Source organism: Musa acuminata, chromosome BXJ1-4, assembly GCF_036884655.1.
Source record: "Musa acuminata AAA Group cultivar baxijiao chromosome BXJ1-4, Cavendish_Baxijiao_AAA, whole genome shotgun sequence".
Lineage (NCBI taxonomy): Eukaryota > Viridiplantae > Streptophyta > Magnoliopsida > Zingiberales > Musaceae > Musa > Musa acuminata.
Window position 1 is genome coordinate 34,560,001 of NC_088330.1, and position 12,718 is coordinate 34,572,718.

The 12,718-nt window shown below is 40.1% G+C and overlaps 3 protein-coding genes across 5 annotated transcripts; 1 reads left to right on the forward strand and 2 right to left on the reverse strand.

Moving 5' to 3' along the window:
* Window positions 1-1,652: 1,652 nt before the first annotated feature.
* LOC135657439 (ras-related protein RABA1f) lies at window positions 1,653-4,569 on the forward strand. Its single transcript, XM_065175962.1, has 2 exons — window positions 1,653-2,044; window positions 3,897-4,569. Exons 1-2 carry the CDS (start codon window positions 1,827-1,829, stop codon window positions 4,327-4,329), a joined length of 651 nt encoding a protein of 216 aa, XP_065032034.1. The 5' UTR covers window positions 1,653-1,826; the 3' UTR covers window positions 4,330-4,569.
* A 104-nt stretch (window positions 4,570-4,673) lies between these two features.
* LOC135657416 (interactor of constitutive active ROPs 1-like) lies at window positions 4,674-6,290 on the reverse strand. 2 transcript variants are annotated; one of them, XM_065175956.1, is made up of 3 exons: window positions 6,156-6,290; window positions 5,765-6,013; window positions 4,674-5,655 (listed from the first exon to the last, which is right to left on the reverse strand). In XM_065175956.1, exons 2-3 carry the CDS (start codon window positions 5,879-5,881, stop codon window positions 4,891-4,893), a joined length of 882 nt encoding a protein of 293 aa, XP_065032028.1. In that variant the 5' UTR covers window positions 5,882-6,013; window positions 6,156-6,290; the 3' UTR covers window positions 4,674-4,890. The 2 variants fall into 2 exon arrangements, with proteins under 2 accessions (XP_065032028.1, XP_065032027.1); XM_065175955.1 differs by having other exon boundaries at window positions 6,122-6,260.
* LOC135657453 (ubiquitin-conjugating enzyme E2 36-like) lies at window positions 6,278-12,558 on the reverse strand. Of its 2 annotated transcripts, XR_010504856.1 has the most exons (9): window positions 12,418-12,558; window positions 12,252-12,279; window positions 12,034-12,120; window positions 10,560-10,618; window positions 8,553-8,594; window positions 8,410-8,483; window positions 7,444-7,541; window positions 7,229-7,319; window positions 6,278-6,728 (listed from the first exon to the last, which is right to left on the reverse strand). XR_010504856.1 is itself a non-coding variant. In XM_065175965.1 (8 exons), exons 1-8 carry the CDS (start codon window positions 12,451-12,453, stop codon window positions 7,282-7,284), a joined length of 462 nt encoding a protein of 153 aa, XP_065032037.1. In that variant the 5' UTR covers window positions 12,454-12,557; the 3' UTR covers window positions 6,856-7,281. The 2 variants fall into 2 exon arrangements, 1 of the variants encoding a protein (XP_065032037.1); XM_065175965.1 differs by lacking the exon at window positions 6,278-6,728 and having other exon boundaries at window positions 6,856-7,319; window positions 12,418-12,557.
* Between the last annotated feature and the right edge of the window lie 160 nt (window positions 12,559-12,718).

Here is a 12,718-nt window from a genome sequence, read left to right on the forward strand (position 1 = left end):
AGTGCTCACATTTTTGTGAGTAGAGTGTTTGGATTGATTGGTATTAAAAGGCTTTGGTACCAAAGGAGATGATAAGAAGAAAAGAAGCTCATATAAGAATGGATTGCAATGTGGTTTCACTTCTACTTGTTCCTATTGAGTGTATGAGTACAGTAACTTGAACATACAATTTAGATTGAGATATTGTGGCATTTACAACTTATGCAGAAGCATAGAAAGAAGAAAGTAACAGAAGCATACTTGAGAAGAGCATATCCAATAAGCTCACCATTGCTAAAAAATGGTGGAGATGTGTGTCAGACCTTAGCTGCATGTTGATGAACTTTGAAGAGCCTATTGGAGCAGCATGTCATTACTCCACCATTGCTCCAAACCATGAGGATAACATTAGCAGCAACAACAGTGCCAGCAGAATCAGTGCAATAACAACAAATGTAGTCACTGCATCAGCTGAAACTTCTCCTTTTGAATGCAATCTGTCAATTCTTTTCCAGCTGAAGCCAGCCTTCTCATGTAGTTTGATTCACTCCAGAAGTGAAAATTAGAGAGTAATGGACATAATGCACCAAAACCCAAATTTAGAGTTACAGACAGCAGAGTTTGAATGGATTCCAAGGATGTGTGCTGGACAAGGTACAATGAGAAGTGAACAGCAAAATGGTGTCCAAGAGAATTGGTTGAAGATTAGTCTTTGCCATAGAATCCAATAGAACAATCCCATGGATACATACAGTCATCAAGGGGAAAGGATAAAGTGAATTGGATTTCTGACAGAATTCAGTGACATTTCTTTGCTTGGTGTGATTTCATGGGTTCATCTAGAGATGTTTGATGGTTATTCTGAATCCTGCCAACAAGAAAATGCATCTTAAAATTGATTTCAATGGTACAGTGTTTATTCAGTATGACCTTTCTATCTCTCATCCTGCAAGCAATAAGGAACAAAGTAGAGTCAACAGAAAATACAAACAAGAAAAGTATGCATGAATAGTCAACTTTGTACAAGAATTACTCAACTATGATAGAAATCTAGTAAGAAAATCCCCAACAACACCTCAAGAACATCAATTAACAAGAAAGGAACATAATATGGAAAACAAAGGACCAACTTGGACAAGAACTACTCCACCAAAAGAAGATAAAGAGATGGGTAGAAACCCCCCAACATTGCATGAATTGTATATTATTATAATAAACCTATATATTGTTATATTGTCTTTTCATTTGTGATCAAGATTAAACCTAACAAGTGGCGCATGTGATGCAATCTAATCTTGTATATCATTATAATTGGGTTATATTTTATATCAATTGGATTTATGTGGTCATATATATCATCAATATTTAATGATAAGGGCATAGTTGTCCTTTTGCAGTGAAACCCCACAGTGTTGATGCGAATGAAGGGGTAAATATAGAAATATGAAATCTTGAAGTGCGTTTAGGTGAAGTTTCCTTCCTTTTAGCGGTATATATACAAATACAAATATTTTAGGGGTACATATGAAAATGTTATCACACATCACTTATGTATTGCAAATATAACTTTATGTAATATAACCTTTAGAGCGGGTGTATTTGCAAATATATATTGCGGAAGGCAAAATGATCTGTTCAGGGATATATATACAAATATACCGATAAGCTTTTGACCTCAACCGGACTCGACGGCGAGAACCCTAGCGACGACGAGTCGCAGCTCCTCGCCCAAAGAGAAGGAAAAGGGCGGTAGAAGGGTTTGCGGGATCTGATTTCCGGCGGAAGGCGCTGGAAGCGGTGGTGCTGCTGCTGCTGCTGCGGCCGCCGACGGTGGTAGTGGTGGCGGGATGGCGTACAGGGCGGACGATGATTACGACTACCTTTTCAAGGTTGTGCTGATCGGGGACTCCGGCGTCGGAAAATCGAACCTGCTCTCGCGGTTCACCCGGGACGAGTTCAGCCTCGAGTCCAAGTCCACCATCGGCGTCGAGTTCGCCACCCGAAGCATTCGCGTGGAGGACAAGGTTATCAAGGCCCAGATTTGGGATACCGCTGGCCAAGAGAGGTTCGGATTCTTGACCTCCCTGCTACGATTTATCTGTTGTTACTTGGATCCGATCTCTCCATATCTTTCTTTGCCTTCTCTGTTCATCGGCCTTGGGTGCTTAGGTTTCAGATCCGGCGTGGGACGTGGTTCCGGTTGTAACCTCTGGTTATTCTGTTGTATGGAAATTAGGGTTTTGTGCATCAGATCTTGTCCAAAATCTTTTCTTTTCCTTGATATGAACGGCGCTCTGCCTTCCGCGTCAGATTTCTTGATTTTTTTTTTGGGGCTTTATTTCTTTTCAATGGTAATATCTGTGTAGCCGTCGGGGAAAAATTCAAAGCACGAAAGAAAACTTAGTATTGAGGTCGGATGTATTATGATTATGACTCATGGCAATATTGTAGAGAGGTAGATAGCATTACCTTGTGGACAACTTTATATTTCATCAGTGTATATTTTGTGCCTGAAAGGAATTTAGAGTTTCAATACCTGGTTCCTGATCATGTAGCTAAGGTGGAACCCTAGAACCGAACTCATCTAGATCACTTGTTCTTATCTTAGGAAGAATCACAACACTCGTTTCGGTAGCTAAGGTGGAACCCTAGATTTTCACTGTGTTATACCTAAGTTGTGCATGCTCTGAAAACATTGTGTAAGAACCCCTTGATCTTCACACTGTCATACCTACAATAGATATACTTCATTTCATTTTACCTCTTCAAGAAATCCTGAAAAGTGAAACAAACCGTATGCGGATGTTGGCTGTGAGTTAAACACTCACCGTAAACCTCTCTCCATTTACCCAATGCAGAGCAAGAGGTCAATTGCCATATCGATGCATCAGATAGGGTAAGAAAGCTGAGCTTTTACTTCCCTAAAATCCTCAATTTGTGCATCACCAGCGAATTCTTATATGTTAGGTCATCATCTCTAGATCCAGGCTTCCATTTTCACAATCTAGCCAATCATCCTGCACTCTATAAGCTCGATGCTATAATGGCCCATGTATGGTCAGCACGGTGAAGCATTATTGCTTGAGATCCTTCACTTGGAAGATGGCAGTTAAGTCTTCTTAGAGGGGATGTTAAAGAATTTGTTGGAATCCACTTAATATATTTGTAGGGAACATCAATAGACAAAAAAAAAAGAGAAATAGCAAATTTTTTTCATATAGGTGTTCTTTTCTTCCATTTTTCTAATAGAAAGATAAGATCTCTTGTTTACCTTGTTTGCTTCATCTTTTGTGAAGGCATATACAGAGGTAAAGAAGAGGTGTCCCAGTGCATGAGCTTCTGTTTTGTGAGGAAAAGTATATAGAGGATTATATATTTTCTAAATTAGAAAATTTCCTTAACTTCATTGTTTTATTTATTAGCTTTTTAGTACAATTCCTTTTTCTTCTAGCAGTGCTTGAAACACTTGTATAGTTGATGTATTCTCTCGGTCGACAAATTGATCTTTTATGTATTCCCAATTTACAAAGAGTTCATGCCTTCATGTTTGATTATCCACGGAAATATTCCATTTTTCTCAGTGAATAATTTCATTTTAATCAGTTAACTATGACATATGTCTTATTCTCTTGGTGAAATCCTCTCCTTAGTCTTCCCTGGTGTTTGAATTGTGAAAGGTTTCTTAGCTTTGGCTGTATTTAATAGTGAAAATGAGAATCTTTCGTGCACGCAGTTTGATATCTTTGCAAATTGTATTGCTCTCAAGTTTGCAGCACCACTTGGTAAGAAAACATTATTATGTGCATTTATGTTAGATGTGTTGAGCACAAAATTTTCGTTGGACTATATCTGTTATAGTGGCCTATGGTGTATACCATATACAGACTACTAACTCCTCCTATGTTACATTAAATTAGATACCGAGCGATCACAAGTGCGTATTATCGGGGAGCAGTTGGTGCGCTAGTTGTCTATGATATCACACGTCATGTGACATTTGAGAACATAGAGAGATGGTTGAAGGAACTCAGAGATCACACTGATTCCAATATTGTGATCATGCTAGTGGGAAACAAGGCAGATCTACGACATCTTAGGGCTGTTAATACTGAGGATGCAAAGGATTTTTCTGAGAAGGAGAACGCGTTCTTCATGGAGACATCTGCTCTGGAATCAATGAATGTGGAAAATGCCTTTACTGAAGTGCTGACCCAGATATATCGAGTGGTGAGCAGGAAGTCACTTGAAGCTGGTGATGATCCAGCAGATTTGCCGAAGGGTCAGACGATCAATGTCGGCACCAAGGATGATGTATCCGCTGTTAAGAAAGCTGGTTGCTGCTCATCTTAGGTTTAAGAGGTGAGACAACTGTTATCCTGACATACCGAAACAGCAGGTTATCACACTTTTACTGACTACACGGACAAGTTGTCGAGCATGACACTAAACGAGATGGTTCTTGCTGCGAATTTGTGTTTTTGTTTAAGGTTTTAAATGTGGTCTAAGATGTTTAAAATTTGCATTGTCCTTATTGTAGAACTGAAGACCATTTTGTTTGATAGATCATGTATTGCTAGTAGGTTTATTCAACTCATCTTTGTTGCATTTTTCATTAGATGTTTGATAGATGATGCTATGATTTGATATTGGAAGCATCATATGTTTTGTTCAGTCTTTTTTGTGACTCACAGATCGCCTAAATGAGATGACGATCCAAATACATATTGTTGATCGTATGCAGCCTTACATTAGTCTTCGATCTGATCATTGTAGTTTTTAAGTGTCCAAAAGGAGAGGGTAATAAAACAGAACACACTTAAACGCAGTAATTTGCAACCAACATGGAGACGAATGCAAAAGGCGCCGTGATGATGAGCCATGCAGTCACTCCCTCCTCTTCCCTCTCGTGCTTCATTGCTGCTGTCCCCCCTTCTTCTTCTTCTTCCAAATGTCTACCACCGTCCAAACTCCGCCTCCCTTCATTATCCCGCCGCACGCCGCCCCGCCAGCACCGTCGTCGTCCATGTCCCCTGCCATCAGTGGCGACCCCCAACCGACGTGCCAGGCCTCGAGGCGCTTGTCCATCGACCCGCAGCTTCTCCCCTCCGCGTCCAGCGCCGCGGCGCCCGCCTCCGCCGCCTTCCGCCACTGCTCCGTCTGCGCCCTCAGCCGCCTCATCTCCGCCTCCAGCGCCGTCTTCGCCCCCTCCGCCGCCTCCAGCTGCTCCGCCAGCCGGTCCGCTTTGGCTCTGCTCGCTTTGAGCTCCTCCTCCGTCGACTCCAGCTTCGCCATGAGCTCCGCTTCCTTTGCCCGTGCTGCGCCCGCCATCTTCTTCGCCTCCGCCTCGGCGTTCGTCTTCAAGATCGCATTCTCTACCACGAGAATCTCCGCTTCCTTCTCCTTCTCCAACAGCTTGACCTTTAGGTGGTCTACCTCCGGGCTCACAGGAAGCACCGCCACTGCTTTGCTCTCCTTTTCCTCTTCCTCTGCAGCGACCGCCGCGTCGTCCTCATCATCGTTTCTTCTCTCAATGGCTGTCATTTTCTCCTCTTCCCTCGATACTACTTCAAAGGCATCCATCGACTTGTTTTCCCGTTGAGGTTTCTCTTCATTGAGCTCCTCCCTGGCTGTGCTCAGCCTGGTCTTCTTGTCGGCCACCATCGTGCCTTTCTTCCTCTTAATGCATTGAAGACACCGACCATGGCGTTGCGTCAGATCACAGGCGCCGAGATCACGAGCGTGAAATGATTTGATGGCGAGCAAGAAGAAGAAGGCCATTGATTACCACTTGCAACGCAGCACGGGGGGACACTTCGGGGCGACATGGCGGTGCACGCTGTCGGCCTGTGGTCTTCAGGTCGAGCGGTGACAGCCGCTGAGGAACACCGACGCTGCCCGCCATCAAAACACTTCCCGCCGCTCGTATAACACACGCAACACAGTATTTGACTTTTCAACACCTGCATCGACAAATGGCAGTACCTGCTGCATCCTCAAGGCAGGCACTTGGAAATATCATCTCTAATCACAAAGCCTGCACATTTCAAGAGCCATTCATTGTTAAGGATGTGTCATCATTGCGCATTACGTCGCAACAAGCAATCAAACTAATAAAAGAACTTGAGGACGGATTCAGCATTACTCTCAGTTCAACAGTCAAACAGAACACGACTCACTCGCTTCCCTTTCTTCATCACCTTCTTTGATTCGATTTTATTGGCTCCTCAGGAAGAAGGTAGCCCTACCAGTACCAGCATCTGCGGCATTATCACAGCAGGTTCCCTTTCAATAACACAGCTGAGCTGTAGCTCATCCTGAGCATTTGATCTCCCATTGTTCACTAATAATATGATCCAATCAACAAGAAGAGCAGCTCACAACCATCCTTGCAGTGGCCTCGATGGAGCAGCCCAAGCTGCTCCAACGTGCACAATGCCGGGTGGGAGTGCTGATAACAGCACTAGCAGAACAACATCTGTTACAAGCTGAGTTTGGCGATGGCAGCTAAAGCGCAAAAAATGCAACCAGGGGTTGATTTGTAGGAACCACAGGGCACAAACTGGGTTATCTTTGATCCCCATGCTCCATTGTAGTTCATTGTTCTTCCGTAAGCCTCCATCAAACAAGCAAATACAGTGTAGCACTGACGCAACCTACTTCTCGGAGATGCTTGGGCACAATTGCTAACTCTGATGAAACTGAATGCCCACCATAGATTAGCCTGGAAGTTGCTGTGAGCAAAACAAATACTGAAGAGGCCCAATGAGAATGCTAAGTGCATCAAGATAATAACACAACTAAGAGTAACTGCAAAGTTGAAAAAAGAACGCCTGCAATGCCAGATCATATATGTTCTGCCAGAAAGAATCTGCAGCCTTGAGGTAAAAAAGCTTTACTGAAAACGCTACAGTATATAATTTGGAAATCTAACGAGTATTCATTTGCTCATAGGAACAATTCTTGGATCTGCATAATTGCAGATGACTGGCAAGCATATAAACTGTTAATCTGTTGTGTGCTTTGAGACTTCAAAACACCTTCTATGGTATTTCTGCAGTCCCACACAGGCGAAGCAAGAATTTGCTTCTTGGTTCTTATTAGTTTGCAAACTTCAGAGTCCTCTTACAAACTGGATGAGGTAGCCTCAGAGCAATATACACCATATAGGATAACAGAGGAAATTGAAATATCTAAAGCTTTTACTTATGCATCCAAGATCACGGTTTCATTTGTCAAAAGCAACCAGCACCTTTTTGTTAAAACTCCACTGTAGCTGTCATGAAATGGTTAGTGTTGTCCATTTCATGCCCCAGAAGCATATAGACGGGTCCATTCCTTAGCTGCAATGTCCAATAAAATTCCATGAAAAGAAATATAATCAGCAAATATTAATGCAGAAATAAGCATCAAGCTGCTTCTTCAAATAATAATAATCATCATCATCATCATCATCATCATGCTTACCTGTTTCCACTGCTTCTGCTTCGTTTGTCTTCCAATGCTTTGCAATGTTGTCTGAAAGTGGATCATCTGGATTTGGGGCACTGAGAAGAGCTTGAATACTAGAGAAAATAAAACCAATCGATATTAGATTTAATTCAAGAAATTGAGAAACTTTACAAACTCAAGAAGCCAACAGCTAAATTAAGTACAAGCTCTTGAAAAATCAGTATAATTTAATGAAGTATAATCATGATGATCCATATAGGGGAAGTAAAGTAAAGGATCAGATGCATGTGCTACGCAATAATGTACTCATCCTAGGAATGGCAAAAGGTAGGGGAAGTTTTTGCAGTTACACATAGGACGGGCTTCATTACATGCTCGTTAATAATTGTTCAAATAGCATTAAGTAGTTTTATCATCAGCATATGTGAGACAGAGAGTCATCAAGGAGAAACAAGAACTATAGTCACAAATGCATGTATGCCCCTCAATCTACCACCTTTTTGCATGCATGGCTCTGGTGTTATAAGCTCTCTGCAGCTACTTACTGTACCATGGACTAATTTGATGACAATCAAACCCATGCTTTCACTGTGGAAGTTTACTGATTACCACACTCCTCATCCCTAGAAACTCCTCTGCCCTTCAACTGACTTGTCTCCTTAACCTCTCAACCCAATTTATGGGAAACAGATGGAAAGTATGAGATAAATGCCTCGTAGAAGATCAACCCCAGAACACATGATAAAGGAAATGCAGAGTTGTGAGAGCAAGCATTTATGTTTGTCTTTGATCAGCTATATACTTTAAGAAATAACCTGAGCAATAACACATGCAAAAAGTAAAAAAAAAAAATTATGGAGCACATATTTCAGGGGTACAATGAAAGCAAATGCATTACAGGATTGTACTCACAAAAAACTGAGAATTAAGTTTCTGGTTATTCCACAGGGTAAATGAAACAGCCAAGAAAACGATGGTCACCTGAGAAGTACTGTTCTAATTTGGAGAGCTGGACTCCACTTGTCTTTTAGAATGTCTAGGCATATTCTTCCAAGCTGCAAAAAGCTAGTAATTAAGTGAAATCACAGTGACTGCGAAAGAACAAGAATGAATGATCTGCTAACCTTGTCAATATTAGGATGATAAATTTTGGTGAGGAAGCGGACCTGTTTCACAGACAATTAAACCAGCAAGGGTAGCTGACTCAGCATGCACAGCATGATTAAAAGAAAGAGAAACTCAAAGGTCATGGAAAGATTAGACCAATCAAATACTCTTGGTAATGCTCGTGTTCTGATGCCCAGCATGAGAAAATAAAGGCTTGAATGCCAATAGATATTACAATGGATAACTAAAGAAAATATAACATTGAAGCATGGATGTTGCAACTTCAGATGATGAATCAGAAAGTGCAAATTCAAGAAAAAAAATAAAAATGAATAAAAAATTGACAATGGTGCTTGATATCAGCCATTAATGCAAGAGTTGACAAACGCTATCATCTCGTGCTACGTTATTGTCCTAAAATATTACCAACACAATACAAAGGCATCAAGCGAAGTTCATCACAAAAATAATCGTAGCTAGTTGGATATCATCAGAGATTCCAGATGCACAACAAAACAAGACAAAACAAACAAATAAAAAAAAAAAATCAAATTTCTTGTCTCTGGAAATTTAGAATTAATCATTAAAATTAGCTTTGAGATTCAAACATTTTTCCTATAAGGTAATACTAATACTATGTATTAAGGAAGGAGAGAGAGTAAATTTACAAATTTAAAAGAATTGCCACAAAATAAAAAGGCAGATATGAAATTTTCCTGCCATTTTACGAAGCCAAATGACATGATATAACTTGTCTTTCAATACACAGATGCACAAGGAAAAGTTTGTCTTTCAATGTTTCTTCATTTAGATTGACAAGCATACTTGCATGTTCAAAAATAGTCACATGCTTGTCCGGGATTCAGTTAATGTCTCTACCTGTAGCCCCTACGCAGTTGTTTCGATGTCAGAAATAAAGATTTTTAAGGTTCACGTATCGAAAGTAAGTAAATCATTTTAGAGCAGTTCAGAAGATTTAGTTAGGAAATCTTAATGGAAAGAAAGTTCATCCGCTTTGGGAAAAGAGGGGAAGCATGAATGTGCAACAATATGGGAAAATTGAGTGATGTAAGAAAAAGAGAGAGAATGATATTGCACTTAACAGGGTTCAGTGGAAGGGAAAGCTTAATACAGCCAGATGACCCCAAATAGTTGGCACCTTCCTTTTGTTGTCGTTGGTATTTTTAAAAATTCAAATGCAACAGCCAGCAAAAGTACAAGCATGAACAGCTATTTGTTTTTGGAATATGTATGTTTCAAGGTAGAACTATTTCATTGTTTGGCATTGCAACCATATTACATGACTGAGGAAAGTCAAATTTAACAGATACATTGATATAATAATTCTCACAAAATGAGATCAGACCCGATTAATGTCATTGTGATGGTTTTGAATATCATGCTAGTGTTTTCAAAAGCGCTAGACGCCAGAAGATGGCAAAACACTTGAGGCGAGCGAAGCGAGACTTGGTACAACGGTAATGTTGCTTCTTTGCAACCTAGGAGCCTAGGGTTCAAGTCATGAAAACAGTATCTTTAAAATATTTAAAGATAAGGCCACATACATTGACCCTCCCTAGACCCCGAATTGGTGGCAACCTCATACACTGGGTACACTCTTTTTTTATTTATTTAAAAAGATATACCAAGTGAGCGAAGCTAGATGTTCCTATTATCTACCTAACAGTATACTGTTATGTCATAACTCCTAACAGTGTACCCACCGTTCGTAAGTTTCTTACAATTTAACAAAGTCCACCTAACAGTGTTCATAACTCCTAACAGTGAACTCTTATGCCTGAGTGCCTATGCTCGTGATAATGTCAACCTTATCTCATCAGCATGGAGAACCATCAAACAAATAGGTCTAGCCAACCCTAAATATAAACAGGAACTGAAATAAGATAAATCTTCAAAATGCACAACTCTGTTGAACACCAATTTTATGTGTTTGACTTAAACACATCCACAATAATGGCTCTAAACAATACAATCAAGATGTATACATAGTCATATCACCATACCTTTGGGGCAGCCATTGGATATTCTTCGGGTAAAAACAACTCAAGCTTGAATACTCCTCCTAACAAAAAAGGTCAAAGTCAGACATGAAGGGGAGAAAATACTTCATATAAGTATATATATTGGAAGAACAAAATGTTACTAGAAACTTGAATCAATACCTTTAGATAAATACGTAGAACATACTTAAAATAAAATGAACATTGAACACAGTAAATGTTCCTGAAACCGATTTTGAATAGAACTAATTGGTTCTTTTACTTCAAAAGCCTCATTGAAGAATATGCTCTAGTTCAATTTCAGTCCAAGTTTCAAAAGACACTTCAAGATTTAATAAAACAAATGTACACAAAGAAGCTCGTAAAGAACACAAGACTAGTTTGTAGAGATCTATAACTAACAGGCTTACACCAAGATTGAGGATTACAACATTAAATCTAGATATATTTAATTATCTGTGTTGAATCTATTGCGATGTCAGTGGTCGAGCCTTAATTTGTGATGGGAGTTGACCAAATATATCTAAAACTAAAACTTGCTTTTTATATTTATAAATAGACACAATGTTTCATGGATAATGATATTCAGATTTAAGTTTTTGATAACAGTTGCTTGTTTGGATGACATATTCATAACTGTTGCAACATGTTCATTGTTAAAATTAGTGTAGATGGTTCCCTGTGCAAGTTTTTTTCTGTTCAAATGGTATCAGATCAGTAAGTGCTTCTGACTTATAGATCTACCGTAGAATATGCAGATCATTTTCATTGGATTATCGTTCTTTGGAGTATCATCACTCACATAGATGCAACTAGATTGTAAAGGCATACTTTCAACTTACACTTCTTTCGTCTTTCTAGAGCTCTTTGATATGTAAATTTTGCTTGTCTCATAAATTTGCAAAATCGATGTATGCAAGAATTCATTGTCGATGTTGCTACTGTCATATTATGTTCTGAAAATTAACAGATAAACTTAATCTTCCTTTAAAAACAGTACATCATTTTAGAACACTGTATATGGAAGGACTATATAATATGTGTACTAAATATATCGAGAGGATATTATATTCTATAAATATACTCTTTCACCATGTATAACTAACCCCTTCCCACTTGGGTCTCTAGTCACATAGCTCAAAATACATAACCCTGAGCTATCATAACCACACCAAGTTTGTCTACTAACACAACCCACCTTCCACTTCAAGTATGGGATTAATTAGGATATCAAAGAAATAAAGCATCTAGGTCTAGTGTGCTGAAAAATTCACATTAATGACGTCGCAAAGAGCGAAAACTCATCCTATACAGATGCCATCTTGAAGAAAGTTTACCAGGATCTGTAGTTTTGCAGAGTGAATTGATGAAGTGATCCAACTGTTTATAACAGAAGAATCTTATTTGCAACTGTAAGCACACGCTACAGATGAATTTAGTAACAAGTCAGACCAATGATCACAATCCACAACTTTACCTTCATACGGAGACTGGGACGGCCCGAGAATCATCACGTTGAAGTAGCGCATGTTGTCTTCCGACGGGGAAGCACTTATTCCCGGAGCTGCAGAAGACAATAGAATGCGTCAACCAAAACCATAACACGCCAAGCATTCCCCCGATGACAATCCACAACCCCAAGCTCATCATCAGAGAAATCCAGCATGAGATCAGAACAGACGAGCCGAAACAAACCTGGTTCGCTGAGAAGCCGCTGCGTCTCCTGTTCGTATGACAGAATCAAGAAGCCAAGATCAGAGAACAAAACACGAAACCCTAAGAACATTCCCTCTCTCCTCGAGGTCTGAAGGGGAAGACGGGAGATCACCGATCGGAAAGGGTTAAGATCGAGGAACTTTACCTTGATGATCCTTCGAGGAAGATTGCTGTTGGCCATTCCACGCGATGGTCGGATCCCACGAGGACGGAAGAGGAGAGATGAGTCGACGGGGTTAAGGAAGAAGCCGATGTGAAGCCATCAAAAACTCGACTAAATCGCTTATATTCCCCCAAAAATAGCAAAATGATGTGCCTTTTGCGTTCTATTGCCCCATGGTTTACCCTTCCGCATACCCTGTGAGCCAAGAAAGGGGCCCGCGGGACGTAGGAAAAGGTTTTAATTTATATTTATTAAAATTCTTCGAAAGATATATACGTCTTTT